Consider the following 18,416-nt stretch of genomic DNA (forward strand, 5'->3'; position numbering starts at 1 on the left):
CACTACCGGACCCGAAGCAATCAACGAACCAGCCACATTCCCTCCTACCACTTGTCCTTGGCCTCCGGCTAGATACACCGTCAAACCTCCTGCTCCCGGCGGCGCAGGTGGCGGAAGCGCAGTCCCGGTCAAAGACAATATCTCAAACCTACCATGCAGAGTAATCACACCTCCACCCGCCGGAGCTGCCGGTTGGCGTATCGTGACGTTAGTTACCGCACCGGTTCCGCTTATAATGCAAACGCCGCAGCCACGACGAGTTGCATAGGTAGAGACAGCCTCGGATATGTCCGAACCGGAGGTGACTTCAAGTACGTGAGATCTAAGGACGTTAGGACTATCTCTAGTTATAATCGTCGGGGGTTTCGGTTTGTTTTTGGAACCAGCAGGACGACCACGTGGACGGCGTCCGGAGGAAGAACCAGAGGCGGTGGCTGAGCTGGTTGCTCCACCGGTGGGAGTGGTCTCGGCCGTTGTATCGTCTGCTTCAGATCTGTTAAGTTCCATGTTATTTTGATCAGGTGGGGTTCTGGAATCTTCAGGTCTCTGTAGATGCAGTTCTTGCCCTAGAAGAGGGTGCATATAACCAGACATTGCTAACGAAAACAAGAAACTTTGTTTGAGGGGTCTTTGGATTTTTTCTGTTGTAGAGAGGGACAAAGACAAAAGTCTGACAGAAAACTTAGTGATGAAGTGGTTTATCACTGGGATTGTTTCAGAGACAGTTTGATTTGACTTACATTAATGCTACAGACAAAACAAGAAGACGACAAGAGAGAACAAAACCCTACTGAATGAGTAGTGAGAGAGAGAGAGAGATGTCAAAGAGGGTCGGTGAAATTTGTCTGGACCCAGATCTAGATCTTCATGTGGAGTAATAGAATGAAACAAAGGTGAGAAAGAAGTAAAGCAAGAGCATCGAAACACTACTTAAAAGTTAAAACACAGCCCTCTTCTAAAGTATAATATAGTACATAATTATATAAATACAAATATATTTGTGTATATAGTTTATTTGTCTTAAGATATAGTACTAGTATTACACATCATGTAAGAGGGTTAATTGGTGTAGTGGCTTTTCCTCGAGTAAAGCAAAAAATCTAAAAAAGTGAACATGTTGACGACTGAAGAAGGGATCGATGGATTCTGTGGGAGACAAAAGAAGGAATCTGGGTAAGGAGATTACGGAGACTAGAGAAATTAAAGGAGAGGCCTTTTGTGACGGTGAAGGGATGGTTTGGTGATATGATGTGATGATTGTAGTCGTACATGTCTTTGTTTTGTTCTCTTCTTTCAAAGCAAAAGAGAATAGGAAGCGAATGGGTAAACTGTGTTATTCTAAAGTCAAATTACGCTGCTTGATCTCAAGAACAATAACCGACCTTATAACTTTCCGTTTGTGTTTTTGTCGGTAATAATAATAGCACAAGGATTGTCTCTTTTTATTCCATCTATTACATTTTTGTAGTTTTACAAAATTTGGTTCGGAGCCTTTAAAATACGATTACTCTTGCCATTAGTCTAAGATAGGTTTTGACACGAGAAGAACCAATCATCTGAAAAAAATAATATAATAATAATTGTGGTAATCAAAGAGGTGTCGGTTCTGTATGATCTATACGACTATACATATATAGTAGTAGTTATTTTCTCACCTAAAACTAATTTGAGACAATGATAACATACTCCAAATAGAATATTGTTCAACAAAAAAGGCTTTGTGCTAGCTATATAAATCTTATGACAATTAATTTTATGATTGATTATTTTTAAAAAGAGTTAATAATTATACATTCTTGAATGAAATTATAGAAGTTAATGGAAACTGGACCAAGACAAAATATATAAACTATTTTGAATGTTTGGGTACTATAGTTTTCTTCTCCATTGAATCAATTCATAAAAGTAATAAGTACATTAAAAAAATATGGATTATTGTAGTGGTTGGGGGTAAAGCTTATATATAAGTTACACGTTTTTTGGGTACATATTTTAAGTGTAATTTTAACGTCCGCGTGGGTTGATCGTCACATTTGTAAATTTACTGATTGCACCAGATCGATAATTGAGGTTAAAGAAAATTTGGTTTATCAGAAACTTCGGCAGGTAAAAGGGATAGAAATAATCAGAGTTCAATCAGCTTGTTGGCCCTTTACTAATGAAAAACTATTGTCGCTGAAATAAGGAGGTTTCTTCAATTTTACCTTATCATTCTCTCTTTTTGGTATATCTGAAATAAATTCTAATAATGTTCTTTTTAAAATAGCGTCATAAAAGTGGAAATTTGTTACAAAAAGTTGCAACATTATGCAGACCTGGAGTGTATTTATTTGAATTGGAAATTATTCTGGTCTTTCCTAGTTAACCAACCATGCTGATATAGAAACTCTTCTATATAATCTTCGAATATTTTCTCTTGAGTGGTGTTGAAGTGATCGGACGAGTAAAGGCTTATAAAACAATTTGTGTGTGTAATGAGTAGTGGAAAAAAAATGGGGCTTCACCATTGGCTGTGATGGTGAAAAGAGTGGTGGGATTTCACATGATGGGCATTTGCCGCATTTTGCTTTCTTCCTTTTTCTTGATTTTATTTAACCTTTTATATATCTCGAGCCACTCAAGAGCATGGCTTCACTTTTATATATTAAATTATCCAAATTGCTAAACTTTACAGAGGGGGTCTGTTTTGTGTTTACAAACAAAGGAAGCTGATAATGCACATGCTTGCCAATATACTACTTCGATTTCAACGACTCATGGTTAGAAAGCAAAATGCTCATCAAATACTTGGATATTCAGTTTCATTGTTCTACATTTTTCCTTCCAAAAGTTAATAACCATCTTGGATTTTGTATTGAAAGGGATATCTTAGGTTAGGTACGTAGACAGTGCCAGAATGTGCACCATAGCTCGAGTGTAGCTGAGCACAGCCAACCTGACTCCATCACCATTCACCACTCCACACGACGATGTTTGAATTATCTTTTGTTTAAAATTATCTGCTGCATAAATCTTTGTAAATATTGCTCCCTTTTTCGTTTTGATAAAATTAGCATTTACGAACAAAAAAAAAAAAAGAAATTGAAAAACAAAAGTTGGACAATTTTGGACGTCATGTCTTTCCATAAACATTTGTGAAGCAGTAGAATGCCAAAATTCATCATATATATCATCTTATTATAAGGTCTTTAACATATATTCGACGATGAACAATGATGCCATATCTTGGATAAATATATATAATATGTCAAATACATATAATCTTGGAATAATAAAAGATCAAGTCGATTTTTCGCTGTGAGGACTACTAGAAGCAGCAGTATTGTGGTTGAGAAAGGCAGAGATGAAATATTCGCGAGGTTGAGTACAATAATAGTGGCACATCCTCGTGCAAAAAACCAGATCATGAAGCTTAGGCATGCATTTATTGATCACACAGTGTTTGATGCAATGATCTGCATCCAACGCGTATCCCTCATGTGTTTTCAAAGTAGAGATCTCCCCACCGCTTAAGCACCATGTTGCGTTCATCAACATAGAAACCACTATCATCAAAATCACCACTCTCTCGTTTATTCCCCTTGCACCCATTTTTTCTTATTTGAACAATTGATTTCTTACAAAAAAAAAAAAATTCTTGTTCTTTTTCTTTTCGTGTTTGTTTTTTAGGGAATATGATTTTGTGAGGTTTTCGAGAGAGTATATGTAAGTGTATCTAACAATCTATTTTAAGTAAATTTTGTTGTTGTTTTAGCTGTCTCAATGAAGTTTGTTTTTGAAACCGAGAACAAAACCACTAAGTATAGCGCTTATTTGTTATATAATTTTAGAGTAGGACTGTCAACAGCTATTTGCATTAGTTCATAAACTGGATTTCCTTGTTTTATTCTTTATTTCTAGATTTGTTATCAACCAAAAATAGTCGTTTTCACCCTAAAATAAAACTGTACGTCTTAACGAATAGGACTAACAAAACTAATCCCCCGTCAACATTGTTGAATAAAGTATTGAATGTTTTTGCACCTTACACTATGTTAGATGATTTCAATTGCATTATTTTAGATTTCATTGCACTATGTTTTTATTGTACCCAACGTAAAAGTTCATTTAAAGAAAACAAATATGGCCAAAATTTATTCGGGTAGACAGCCAAACCCCAAAAAAGATGTGGGCGATACACAGATTAGTGGATATTTTTTTTAACTTAATCCGCAAGCAAGCGACTAAGCCAAAATAGGACCAATGCACGATTTCAAAACATTGCTTAAGACATACGGAACTTGTGGAGAGCAGTGCTCAGTCCTCACAAGATCCACCAACAAAGGGAAGAAGCTGGACACGTGTCTTTTCAAAGACTCTGCTTCTAACGAACATAAAGCTTCGAGTGACGAAACAAGCAGCGCAGTTCTCGCTGTCGCTTCTTCTAAACGATCTGATTCCATCGGAAGAATCCATAGGACGTGTCTTTTTTGTTGATGTTGTTGATCTGTGCATTTAAGGTAGATCTTCACGACTTTTGCGCATTCAGTGACTAGACGATACTCGAGATCGAGTTCTTTGGATACGTTCGGATTGCAAGCGACCATGTCTTGAAGGAACGTCATGTAGGATTTGTTAGACTCGTTCTCGAAGTTAAGTAGTTGAGGCTCTGTTAGGTTTTGAACTGCGCATGCTCTCTTGAACTTCCTGCGAAGGACTATGTCTGAGTTAAGTTCCTGCGCGTGAGACGCGATGCACGAGAAAATGTCTGCGAGGATATCCACGTGTGATGCGGACAATGAGAATTGTCTTTTTCTGTATAAGTCACTCACAACCTGCAAAAGAAACAGAGAAGTCAAAAACAGAGCAAGTGACTTAAAAAGAGAGAAACAGAGAGCGAGAGAGAGGGGACCTCGACGATTTGAGACAGGACATCAATGTGTTTCTTTGTCCTGGATACAACATACGACATGATGTGAAGACTGTCATCATCGAGATCATCTTTGTTTACGCTTTGACCAGAGACTGTTTCAACATCTTCTATATCATCCATTGTTCTCAAGACTTTCATAAAACCCGCGAAAGTAAGAGACGCTGCTTCCTTGAGAGCCAAGAAAATCTCTGTCCATTCATTTTCATAGGCGCTACGAGACAACCCATCAGCCAAACGAAGCAAGACAGAGATCCCAGAGCCTGTAGAGCCTTGAAAAGGACTCTTTATGAACCCTATGAGGATCGACAAAACACTTGGAAGCTGAGACCTTACAGAGCTGAAGAAGAAAACGAGTAGATCGACAAGAAGCTGCAATGCTAATGTTGATGTCTCAGAGTCCCACGTGGTTTCTTCGGTGTCTTGAGAAGCTGCTGATGAAGGCGACTCAACGCTTTCTTCAAAGAGCATATCGGTTTTACTACGTATGTTGTTGTTAAAAACGGGGAGAATGATAGAGCTGAAGATTCCAGTCCAAAAGGGTCTTGTAAAAAGATGACCATGATCCGTCAGAATGTTGAAGAGTACTTCTATGGAACGCTTTCGAATTGCTGGTCTCGGATCCGAGGCTTGCTTAGATAAACCTGAACAGACAAAAATACTCATATCATTTAAGTAAAAACAAAGTATACAACTTAGTGAGCTAAGCATAGAAGCCAGATTTGGTTGTAACCTGTAAGCAGAGGAACCCAATAGGATACTTGTTCATCCAAGTCGGTAGAAAGATGTGTATCAGATGAATCTTCCTTTAACGCAGAGATAGTATTATTCTTGAGTTTCTCATTCAAGACAAGTCCTCCTTCTGCAAGTTTTGAAGCGCAGAAACGAAGAAACTCTATGGTGTTGAAGCCAATGTCACCTTCAAACTTACTGTTTGTGAAAGTGATGAGACATCTAATGCAATCTGCGTATACCGTTATCTCCGTCTCGGTTATGCAATGAAAATGATCCCGCACGATTTTCTCAATTGTCTCAAAAGCCAAAAGTACAATGTTCTTCCTTTCATCAAGCGCTGCAGTTGTAAAAACCTAAACCGAAAAGATCATTAGATAACATTTTTCAAAGATCATTAGAATATTGGATTGAGAAATGTGTGTGTGTGTTACTTACAGTGAAGACATTTTTCCAACCAGACTTGACATTACTAACTCGACTAAGAACCATTTGAGAAACGCATCGGACTATAAGCTCTCTAATCTCTGCGGAACTACTTTTCTGCATAACAACGACGAATGGTCGAAGAAACTCATGCTGGAAATGGTAGTTTGCTAGCTCCTCACGTTCCAAGAACTTCATGGAAAGCTGACGAAGCGAGTCCATTACAAATATAGCAACAGAGAGATTCTCTGACAAGCCGACTGATACGAAGAAATCAGAGAGAACATTCCATATCCTGGACCAAACTAGTCGGATACGGTTCATGTTATAATGCCTGCCACAAGAAAGTAAATCAGAAAGTGACAAAGCAGAGCAATGGGATTAGTATAATAAGGTTATAGAACTGGAAGTTTACGCTGTTTCCACTAGTTTCGTGAGGCTGAAGACACGAGGATCTGTTGGTGACTGAAGTTCTGACATGGAGACTTTGCAAAGAGCTTTCACAAAAGAAACTATAGCTTCACTGTTCAACCTTTGGCTATTAGCATAGACATGGTTCAGCTCAAAATTGCCTATTTGATCAAGGAGATTCAAATTTGCAATGAAACTTTTGATCTGCTCTGGAGTAACTAGTTTGGGAACACTTTTCACAAGTGAAGTACTATCATAAGAACCTCCCCTAACAACAGCCATAACAGATGGATTCTGAAAAGATCCACGTTTCTTTAAATTCGGAAAACCTAGAGCTTTCTTCTCGTCTACCTCAGCTTTTTTCGTTGGGATGTAACGTGACTCTGATGGTGGTACTTCTCCTAGGAGTTGCAGATGTTCAATACGAGAAAGGCAAGTTAGTATATGTTCCCAAGAACCATGTAGATGATTACCATCTTCTATGGCTATCGTTATAATCGCCTGCAATACAATGGGAAAGATTGTTTCTTTTCATAAGTTGGTGATATAAAACATATATTTAGATAGGATGAGATATAGAACAAGGGACTTACTTTTACAGCATCAACATTTTTCTGCTTCATATCTGCAGCACAATGAAGATTAGTGAACTTGGCCATGGAAGTTACAAAAGCATCTCTCTGAGTTTGCATTCCCATAACTGCAGTAACGTGAACCGCATATCTGAAGCCTTGTAAGCATAGAGAAGTTGCTAGTCTATCATCACTCTGGTCAAGAGTTACACTAAATGCAGCAAGCATCGGTCCCCAAGAGACCTCTAGTATGAATCTCAAGATCGAAATATCTGTAACAGTATGATAAACTGACCTGGAGATCAACAACATCACAAACAGATTCATATTTAGTCAAGATTTCTAAATCTTACTCACAAAGTGAGAAACAGATAACACTATGACACATAAAGCTGGTATAACAACAATGCTTACTCTGATTTCTCTGGCTTAGCTTGGAACTGTTCCTGAATATCTCTTATAAGACGTCCATTGGCACCATGAGGTTTCTCATCTGGTTGCATCCAAGAAACCAGATTAAGGATGCCGTCTAAGCCTAACAGTTTATTCAAGCCATTCACTTGTTTGTTTTGTGGGGCTAAAGTATCAGAGTTCATCTTGATTTCTTCTTTCACAACTCGATCATATAGAGAGCCTAAATACTCCTCAGGTAAGTCTTTCCCATCATCTATACCTCGATTGTTGCGGATGAAATCAGCTTTCGTCATCTGCATAACCATTAAATTATTACAAGGCATCAGAACAGTTCATACCATTTCTATGTATCTACTGCAGTCTCAGAAACAGAGGAATGAGCAGACGTTACACTTGGTATGGTCTCATACGTTAGTTCCAAAGAAAAGAAAACATACCTTATCCTTAACCATGTTGTTGTGTGCATCTGTGTTGAGCATAATCACAGAGTAAGCAAGAACATAAGCAGTGTCTGCACTAGTAAAAGAACCAGGGTTGCATTTCCAGTAGTGTTCTGCAAACTTCTCCATGATTCGGTCAATCTTTTGAGCTTCTCCCGGTAGCCTAAAGCCGCGTAGAAAGAACCTTATTGCTTCAACAAAATCCTTCTTCTCGAAATTACACGAGTCCACATATGCATGCATTACTTTGAGAGGAAGCTCATCTCTCTCACCAAGGTAATCACCAATCACAGTTCCATTTAGCCCTGCTGTCTTCATCAGAAAGGAAGCTACTTCCTCAGGTGAACTTCCTATTTTCTTGCTGCTTATGAGAAATTCGATACCTTTCGATGGCTTCCTATTGAACAGAGAGATACCTTTCTGCAAATCACCAAAATCATTCGTCAGTAAACAGAAGCAATCAATACATTAAACTGATACATCATCAAAGTTTTAAGGACCTGCAGTTCAATTTTGTAAGCCCTTCGTTGCTGAAGCATAGAAGCATCATAAGCTTCTGGATTAGTAGTATCTGGCTGTGAGTCACAGTCAGATATAGTTCCTTCTAATTCACCAATTTGACCAGCAGTACTGTCCATAGAAGCATAAACTTGTGACCCCTTAGGCCAAACCGTCTCATTCACTTTCAACTGCTGGTCCATCCAATTTCCCATTGCCTTTGCTATGTTAACCAAACACTTCACAGAATCATTCCTGAATGTACTATCTTGCGCTGGAGACAGCGTTGTTGATGATCCAGTCGGTGGTCCTAGAGCAGTTTTGAGAAGACCGTTGACAATCCTGCAAGTATCTGATGGAATTATAAGAGCTTTAATACATTACATTTACTCTTAACGAGCTATGCAACAAATATTTATGTGACAGTTTCTTAGACTAATCTAATAATACCTTTCAAGTATGTTGGCAGAATCCACATCGCAGTCGTAGTTCACAAAGATATCAACAATCAACTGTGGATCTTGTGACATTTTATCTAACAAGTTGAGAACAGTCATCTTCTGCAAGTAACTAGGCTGAAGAACATTCTCAAGCACTCGAAGAACAATCATCGGAAAGAAAATGCCTATTTCAGCTTTCAAGACTGATCTAAGCTTTGATAACAAGCTCATGAAGATAGCACATTGCAGTTGAAATATAGACATGATTGATACCGCACTGTTCTTCAGTAGTGATAAGCATAAGTATTGCTTAACGGCATTGATGAAGCTGTCATTAGAACGCCAAACAGAACCACCATTGTCAATAATGACTTTAAGCAACTCCAAAGACAAAGTCTTACCCCTCACCATGATCTGATCATCATTGTTCTCCTTAGACGAAAACCTCATAGACAGTTTACACAAGTTCTTGAACAGAAGAAAAGCGTCCTGTCTCATCTTACTCATGTCACCGGTCTCTGAGTCACCTTCTCCGTTTGCTACGTAGCCTCGAAACGACGGCGAATCCGGAGTCATAACGGTTTCAGTCTCCGGATTTGCCAACAGAATCTCAATCACATCAGGAGGAGGAAGAGGACTTCCTTGTCCTGCAGCCATGACTTCATTCACAAACCCTTGACAGAAATAAACAGAGCTTCCTTCATTAACACTCTTGTCCGTGACGGTTAATAGCTCGTTGACGTAAACGGTTTTGACAGAGACATCGAGCGAGTCTTCCTCGGATCTTGTGAAGATCACGAGCATCATCTGAGCTAACACCGATTTAGCACAGGTCTGTGTCGTGCCGCTCAAGCCACCGAGGTAGATGTTGTAACAAGTCTTGACAACGTGTAACAAGCAATCACCACGGATCAAGACACATGGAGATCTAACAGCAGCGAGGAGAACTCGGAGAACAGCGAGTTGAATCGGTTCCTCGGCTATAGCACCGACCTTGGAGACGGCGTTGACGAGTTTGAAGAGGATTGAATCTTGTTTAGAGGATTGGATCTCTCCCCGGAGGATCGAGAGAGAGAAGAGCTTGAAAGCGCAATCTAGAGACGGCTCGACGACTTTCGAATAAGCTGTGTCGAGAGAGAAGAGGAAAGGTTGGAGAACGGAATCTGCTTCTGAGGCGGCGAGGCCGGAGACGACGGAGGAAGGATCGTGGAAGTCGTCGGGGAGAGACTCGAGCTTGTCGAGAACGGATTTACAAGAGGAGACGAGGTACGTGTGTTTACGCCACGCTGCGTTTTTTATGATCTTGTCTAATGATGGACCTATGATCCGGCCACAACGGGTGGCACCGCCGAGAGTTTGTGACGTTGACATCACCGGAAAATAATCAAACGGTGAGTTTAATTTAGTTCATATCGGGAAAGAGAGAGAGAGAGAGAGAGAGAAGCTTTGAACGTACGTTTCAAATCGTGAAGTGCGGGATTTATATAGCTTTCTTGATTTTGCCGAATCGGTAAAAGCTTTCCTACTGAAGAGGGAGAGCGCGTGTAAATAACGTCTTAGAGAAAGGGCGCGTGTGATTCGGTTTGTGTTGATTAAACCACTCATCTCCCACGTCCCAATGGCATTATGTGTCTTAATACGATATGTAATAATAATGGTCACGTCGGATAATAATAATAATAATGGTTTTTAAAATTAATTGACTTTGATGAAAACGTTACTTTCGAAACGTAATTGCACTTATAAATTTCTAGCTTTTTTGGTATGACTTTTTTTAACGTAACAGTAATGATGAGTATTGAATAGTAACGGTGATTTTCTTTAATTCCCTCTCAAATTTTAGATTCTCATCAAAATAATTAGTCATGTTAACAATTTGTTGTAATATTGGATGTAATTATTAACGGTTGATTTAAAAAGTTAAAACTATATAGACGACCAAAGGAGAGAGAGACATATATGTCTCTAAAATTCGGTTATGACTTATTAATCAATCCACTGCCACTAAATTTAATCCGACTTGTATGAGTACAATTAGTCAAATAATTATTTTGTTTTTCTTTCTAAATTACCATATGCCATAGATTATTGTGGGTTTAATCCAACTATAGTACTGGTGTCCAAGCGCCAAACATGACCTTTTGACCTCTTTAACATATAATACAATGATGATAGACATTGATCGTCTTGCAATATTCTCTTTTTCTTTACAATCAAATATCTCGTCATTATTTCTACAAAATTATTTATTATATAGAATATAATGATATTTGATTGGTTGCATTAGTTTTGTATACATTAAAACGGACGTTTTCAAAGCAAGGATAACGTTTGATTAAGTTGTGATGGAGGGAAGATGTAACGTTTGATTAAGTTGTCGTAGTGGGCTTATTTTAAAAATCGAGTTTGTGTTTTCATCCACAATATCTCAAGTCTCAATCCATGATGAACTAACTTGGGATAGCTAATTGTAAATATATATGTCTTAGTTTCCAAATTATTGCCAAACGTAAAAATATATAAGTTAGGTTTTGGTGTTACTGGTGTAATTGAATCATTTTCCATATCATTTTTATATATGATTTCATCAATCATTTCGAAAAAGCGTCTTTAGTTTTCGATTAATCATCTCGAATAATATTTATTTTCATAATAAATCTAAAGAATATAATAAATAATAGGTAAGTTTTCTTGCCTTTATTAGACCGTGGAAAAACTATTGAAAGAACCAAAAAAGCTATAAAACCATAATTGAAAGATTTTTTTTAATAGAATTTGTTCAAGTTTTGAAAAATAATTATTTAAAAGAATATGTATGTAATATAAACTATTAAATAATCAATTTATTTTACTAAACTCATTTAAAAGTTATATGTCACACATTCACTTCTGAATACTAATCTCATGACCGTCAGTCTAACCATCATCTGGCTAGGTTTGTATTGGGCTATGAAATGCCTAAACTCACTGAGGATAACGAAATAAGGGATGTAGCTGTCTAGGCCCATGTGTGCCTCATGGGTGGGTTGCGTTTTGGCTACGACAATCGACAATGGTGATGATCAACGGGATGACAAGGATGCAAGGAGAAGATTTGGACTGATGGTGAATGGATAAGTTTCTTAATTGCGTGATTGTAGTTTAAAGCTTTCTAGTTCGTAAGTTTAATAAAGTATTGGTAGCGAGCTTATTATTGGCTGAGTGTTCAGTTCAGCTAAGCTGTCGTAGTATACTTTAGTCTCTGAGTTTAAAAAGGCGTTGGTAGCTAGCGAGTAGCGAGCTTATTACTGGCTGAGTAAGCTTCCTAAATTATCTTGAGCTTATCTAGTTTCTGTGTCTAATTAAGTTGTCGTAGGGGGCTAATTAACTATGTTGATTGCATGGCTTATTTTTTGTTCAATCCAGTTGGTGTAGGGGATAATTAATTTATGTGTTTGTGTTGTTGTTAATACTCCCCCTGTCAAAAAGTATGCTTTTTTAAGATTTTCACCTACATTAAATAAATAATGAATGTTTAGTCATGTTTAGTCATAAATGTATTTTTATATATAATAAACATATTTTTTTATATCTATTAACCAATAGTAGTTCATTAAAATTTTAAATTTTCAGTTAATGAATCTTGAAATCTACAATTTCATAGCATTAATTAATAAAAAATATAAAAAATCAAAACTTTGTGATACAAGATGAATTTCTAAAACATCATCTATGGTATAATACAACAATTGAGTTTGGGTTTATAATCAACCTTTAAACTTGGGATAACTTAACCGAACCAAACCAAACCAAACCAAACAAAATAACCACACACAAATGAAACCAAAGGCGAAGGCACCACACAGACATATGTGTGTGTCATCATCGCTCTCATCGTGAAGGAATCTGCTTGATTTCATTTGTGAAGATTCCGATCTCTCTCTCTCTCAGACGACACGTACAGTACATTGTTTGCTTTGGTGAGCATCGACATCGATCGACGAACGAGAGAAAAATGGAGAGCGACTCCGAGATGGTGGCGTTGCCTCTGTTACCGACTCCGATAGAATCAAACTACAGAGCTTGCACCATTCCTTATCGATTCCCTTCTGATAATCCCAGAAAAGCTACTCCCACTGAGATCTCTTGGATCGATCTCTTCTCCAATTCCATCCCTTCTTTCAAGTTCGTATCTTTCTCTTCCCTCTCTCTTTGATTCTGTTTTTGTTAATGGGTTAAAGTCAAGCTTTGATTTTTATGTTCTAAGAAGTTCATATACCTTTGAAATTTCTCGGGTTTTGGATTTTGTCAGTCGATTGATCTCTGGCTGATATTCGTATTAATTCGTTTTATCGAATCAATTTGGCTATCCATGAGCTTTGTCTTTGTGAAATCATGAAGAAACTCTGATTGTTTATGGATGTTTATAAAGTTGTTTTGTTTGTTTTGTTTTTGCAGGGAACGAGCAGAGAGCGATACAACTGTTCCAGATGCTCCAGTTCGAGCTGAAAAGTTTGCCAAAAGGTATCTTTTTGTTGTTGTTCTATAGCTTGGCAGGCTCACATGTGTTTTTCGCTTAAAAGCATTCAATTTTTTTCTGCGTTTGATTTCTGGTAAGGTATGCGGAGATTCTTGAGGACTTGAAGAAGGATCCGGATAGCCATGGTGGACCACCAGATTGCATTGTAAGTTTAGAAAACGCTTTTCTTGTTAAGCTTAGAGAGAGCTTTGTTGTTCATTGATTGGTTTGGAGTTTTACATTTTTTTTTACTTTTGCAGCTTCTCTGCAGAATCCGTGAGGTAATGCTAAGAGAATTAGGATTTAGGGACATCTTCAAGAAAGTTAAGGTATGGTTTTCTTGACAAGTGATTTTCTCGTATAAAGTGTAGTTTTCTCTTGTACTCTTTTCTGATCCGGCAAGTTCATTCAGGATGAGGAGAATGCTAAGGCTATATCTTTATTTCCTGAAGTTGTCCGTCTGAGTGATGCTATTGAAGATGAAGGAAAACGCATAGAGAATCTGGTAAGAGGGATATTTGCTGGAAACATCTTTGATCTGGGTTCTGCACAGGTATATGAATGATCTCTTTCTTATTCATGCACTGTTGCTTTTGTCACATCTCTTTTGTTGAGTATCTTAATGAAATGGATCTTGTATTTCGTTTCTCCATATTGAAGTTAGCTGAGGTTTTCTCTAAGGACGGAATGTCATTTTTGGCTAGTTGTCAAAACTTAGTTCCACGACCATGGGTTATTGATGATTTGGATAACTTTCAAGCTAGATGGGTCAAGAAGCCGTGGAAGAAGGTCAGTTCTTTTAACTTCACTCTGTTTTGTCTGCTTAAAGACTTTTTCATGAAAGAGTATGATCGCAGGACAAACTGATTTGTTTTATTTGTCTCCTTTTCATAACAGGCAGTTATATTTGTCGATAATTCTGGTGCAGACATAATTTTGGGTATCTTGCCGTTTGCTAGAGAAATGCTACGTCGAGGAATGCAGGTGCTTCCATGTCCTAAAATCATTCTGAGTTTTTTTCGTGTACAATTATGGGCATTATTGTTCTCTGGTTTGGCATTATGATTGCGTAAAATAGTTAATTAAGTATGTACTAAGTTGTTCGTTCCTCCTTTGCACCTTCCCTTTTAAGGTTGTGCTGGCTGCTAATGAACTTCCATCTATCAACGATGTAACTTATATCGAGCTTGCAGAGATTTTGTCTAAGGTGATGAATAGAATCATTCGGGTACAGGATGTTCATTACATATTAAAAAAAAAACTCAACCCTGACTGAGTCTTAATTTATCAGCTGAAGGATGAAAATGGACAATTGATGGGTGTTGATACTTCAAATCTTCTTATTGCAAATTCAGGGAATGACTTACCGGTATGGTAGTTAAAAGCTCTCAGAAGATGAATGCACTTTTAGTACCACCAAGTCACCAAGTCCTGTTTATCCATTGGCAATTGTTAAAATTTTCATCTCCTTTCCTATAATTGTTGCAGGTTATTGATCTTGCTAGAGTATCACAGGAGGTTGCATACCTTTCAACTGATGCAGACTTGGTCATCTTAGAAGGCATGGTAAGACTTTTTAGTCCTGTGAAGGTTGCGGAATATGTGTTATCTAGTCTTAGCAGGTTCCCTACAAACTGACTCCTTGACTGTTGTGGACAGGGCCGTGGGATAGAGACAAACCTTTATGCTCAGTTCAAGTGTGATTCCCTCAAAATTGGAATGGTAAATATCTCAAGAGTTTCGTGGTGTTGTAACATAGAAGAAGAGTTATGGGATCCTTGATTCATCCTCATTATAACTCCGGTCAACTCTTTTGTTATTCAGGTGAAGCATCCAGAAGTAGCACAATTTCTTGGAGGACGTCTTTATGACTGTGTCATCAAATACAATGAAGTCCAGAGTTAATTATATATTTCAAAACCTCATTTTTACTGAACTCCTCCAATAATTTTATCATGTCATATAAAACAGCTCTTAGGCTTTGTAACTTAGAGATCCAAATCCTACTCTCTGTCGACATTCAGATCTAAGAATTTATGACTTTTTGAAATTCTTCATTAAAAATACGCAAAAGCACTAATCTTTCTGATTGGTCCTCATATTTGAAAGTTTCATATTATTTCACTGTCTAATTAAACATCATCACAAGTGAAAAATCACAGTTGCAAGTTGCAACATGAGCATTCTCTGGTCGTAGATATAATCATAGCATATATAGCCGATACAATGGAAGAGAAAAATTATAGGTTAAAGTGATGTGTGTTCCTCTTGTATATAACTAAAATATTGTTCTACGCTTGGACCATGCTATAGAAAGCTATAAATGTACATCATATATAGAGACAAAGCAAGCTTAGCAATACCATGATCGTTTGAATCCAACCAATGGCAAGCAAACATGGTGATTAAAAGTTTGATGTGGCTGTGATTAATGTTTGTTGTGGCTTAGTATTGGTTCAATTATTATGACTGGGACGAGAGAAAAAAAAAATATACATTTACTACACTAGCCGTGATAAAGGTTGTATATAATATAACTAAACCCTATAGCTTGATTTGGTTGGAAATCACTCATATACATTTCTTCATCTACTTGTTCACTTTTGAGTTAGTTTCTTGCTTCACTACCTCTAGTAGAATTTTGAGCTTAATCTCGTGAAGATAGGAGATGTACCAAGTGGTTCTCCCGACCCGACAGTATAACACGGCTAGTGTTGGTTGTTGTCACTGTCACCGAATGACGTCCCCAGAGATGTATATAGTTGCCGAATGGGTGGGAGAACCACTTGGTACGTACATTTTTCTGTCTCCACGAGATTCAGCTGATTGGACGCGCTGGAAAAAAAGAAGCAGATAGGGGAGACAGCTATGTAATGAGGGTTATATAAGCGAACTTGGTTTCTCCCTGATGATGATGAGATAGTTAGTGATGATGATTGATGAAGAATGACGAAGGGTGGTGATGAGAAATTGAGAATGATGAGAATCATCTCGTGCTGGTAGATTCATCTTGGTTATTACTAACTGTATATGACATCATCATCGGGTAGCCAACAATGTTGATATTAAGTTGTTTTCTTGTAGTGAGTTTACTTCAGTGTTTAATTAGTTAGAGCTCTTTTAATGCTATATATATATAATTAAAAAAAAAAAAAAACGTTCTACATCAAAAGAACAGAGTATTTTATAACAGGAACAGAGTAGTAGTATGGTTTGTCTAAGGTCTCTCGAAGAGCTGGATGAGCTTTTGAAAAACTTCTCTTATCACCATGTGTTATTATAAAATCTCACATTCCATCGATACAATAATAAACTCAAAAAGATGACTGGTTGTAAACGGTAAAATTAAGGTTAAAGTAACCGTAGTACGTACCCTATAACTGTGATCAATGTTTGTCTAGCTAAGTTAAGAGTTTATACTTACGTAATATATCAAAGGATGGCCATATCTAAATACACATCAACCAAATATAATTAAACACATGATTGATTATTGCAAAGAACATGAAAATGTGAATTCCACGACCCAAAAACAGATAAAATATGTTTCTTACGTTCTTCAGAGTCAATCTCAATTTGTTGAGATCTTCTTTTTTGACTCATAATCTTATATTCCCTTTGTTTCAATTTAAGTGATCTTTTAGCACAAAAAAAATTGTTTTCAATTTAAGTGATCTTTTAGCACAAAAAAATTGTTTTTTTTAAGGGATCAGTTTTCTATGCAAAAATTAAATGTGTTTTTTTTTTTACCAATCAAATTTTACATTGTATTTTCTTATTGGTTTAATTTGTTTTATTTAAAGGTGTTTTATGAAAAATATGTAAATTAAATGAGATTATATGTTTTTATTAACTTGTGTGTAAAAAAGGTAAAAAACCTTTAACATTACTTAATATGAAACAGAGAGAGTATTCACCAATATAATTACATAATACATTACTAAAATAATATTTATTCGGGGGCTACCATGAGTTTTCGTCTAATATTATTGTAATTGACATAAAAAATAAGTAAATTGATATGTAAATAATTCATCGTAAAAAGTCAATATGATAATAGTTAATCCATATGTGAAGAGAAATGTTGGCTATAGACCCCAACAAACAGTGTTGCGTAATCAAGGAAGCGATTGTTTTATCATTTAAAATATGATTAGCACTAAAACCTAAACCAAAGTGGATTACCCTCAAGACAACTGCTGCACGTGCAAATCTTGGTTGCGCCTACTCCCATACATATTCCCAACAAAAACCGTTCGTCACGACAAGTACTGTGGCATAAAACTACGTCACCTTTATCGCGTTCCTCACTATTACAAGTATTATGGGTTTGTGTCTTGCTTCCTGCTATGTGACATGGAGGTGGAGGTGCAGTAATTTTTGGTGATGATCAAAACTTAAGATTTATATGCTATAATGTTTATTACCTGTTGAAGTCAATATGGTGATGATCATCACAAACATGATGAAACTAACATGTACTTTTTTTGCCATTTCTTATCGTCTTGTTTATGTTTTTTTTTATGGAGTATTTATAAAGAAATTTACTTTTCTATTTTAAGATATAAGCAAAAATTGTTGTTCACGTAGAAAAAATGACCAAGGAGAGAATATATATTAGGACCACTTATTGCTCTCAGTCAACAATTTTTTGTAAGGGAGCTTTGTGGTTGGATGTTGGGAGTTTTAGTTCATTGGTTTGTTTTGAAACATGGAAGTAGTTTTACAAATGCAACAATCAACAACGTTATACANTCTTTTTTTTTTTTTTTTTTTTTGAATGTAATGTTAAATTATATTCAAAACAAAAATACTTTGGAGCAGAGGAATTGAAGGAGCTCGTAGGAAGAGACATAAATAATGTTACTAATTAATGTATCTGAAGCTTCATATTTGAGAACATGATCCTATTGACTATTGAGAGAGTTATTGATGATAGAGGAGTATTTGGAAGACTCTTAGTCAGAACAAAAGGGTAAGAGAACTCTCACCATATTATTTTATAATCTCACACATCAATCAATACAATATGATGTGCTTTAGGCGGGTAAAATGGAAATGTATTGGAAGATTAAA

General features: G+C 36.8%; 3 protein-coding genes across 4 annotated transcripts; 1 reads left to right on the plus strand and 2 right to left on the minus strand.

Moving 5' to 3' along the window:
• Positions 1-1,400, minus strand: LOC104719970 (AT-hook motif nuclear-localized protein 25; the record flags this gene model as incomplete). The annotated part of the gene is made up of 1 exon (XM_019230649.1): positions 1-1,400. A coding segment is annotated over exon 1 (594 nt), but the record flags the coding sequence as incomplete, so codon positions are not given.
• On the minus strand, positions 4,107-10,310 carry LOC104716593 (brefeldin A-inhibited guanine nucleotide-exchange protein 4-like). Of its 2 annotated transcripts, none has more exons than XM_010433986.2 (10): positions 8,853-10,310; positions 8,405-8,744; positions 7,902-8,324; positions 7,465-7,757; positions 7,072-7,345; positions 6,483-6,979; positions 6,080-6,401; positions 5,643-5,997; positions 4,892-5,553; positions 4,107-4,814 (listed from the first exon to the last, which is right to left on the minus strand). In XM_010433986.2, the coding sequence occupies exons 1-10, from the start codon at positions 10,211-10,213 to the stop codon at positions 4,224-4,226; spliced, it is 5,118 nt and encodes a 1,705-aa protein (XP_010432288.1). In that variant the 5' UTR covers positions 10,214-10,310; the 3' UTR covers positions 4,107-4,223. The 2 variants fall into 2 exon arrangements, with proteins under 2 accessions (XP_010432288.1, XP_019086127.1); XM_019230582.1 differs by having other exon boundaries at positions 8,405-8,754; positions 8,853-9,012.
• LOC104716594 (uncharacterized protein At2g17340) lies at positions 12,674-15,392 on the plus strand. Its single transcript, XM_010433987.2, has 12 exons — positions 12,674-13,006; positions 13,280-13,345; positions 13,440-13,506; positions 13,601-13,669; positions 13,753-13,893; positions 14,001-14,129; positions 14,238-14,324; positions 14,473-14,547; positions 14,632-14,709; positions 14,829-14,906; positions 15,000-15,062; positions 15,165-15,392. Exons 1-12 carry the CDS (start codon positions 12,837-12,839, stop codon positions 15,243-15,245), a joined length of 1,104 nt encoding a protein of 367 aa, XP_010432289.1. The 5' UTR covers positions 12,674-12,836; the 3' UTR covers positions 15,246-15,392.

The sequence above is a fragment of the Camelina sativa genome, chromosome 10, assembly GCF_000633955.1.
Source record: "Camelina sativa cultivar DH55 chromosome 10, Cs, whole genome shotgun sequence".
NCBI classification, from domain to species: domain Eukaryota; kingdom Viridiplantae; phylum Streptophyta; class Magnoliopsida; order Brassicales; family Brassicaceae; genus Camelina; species Camelina sativa.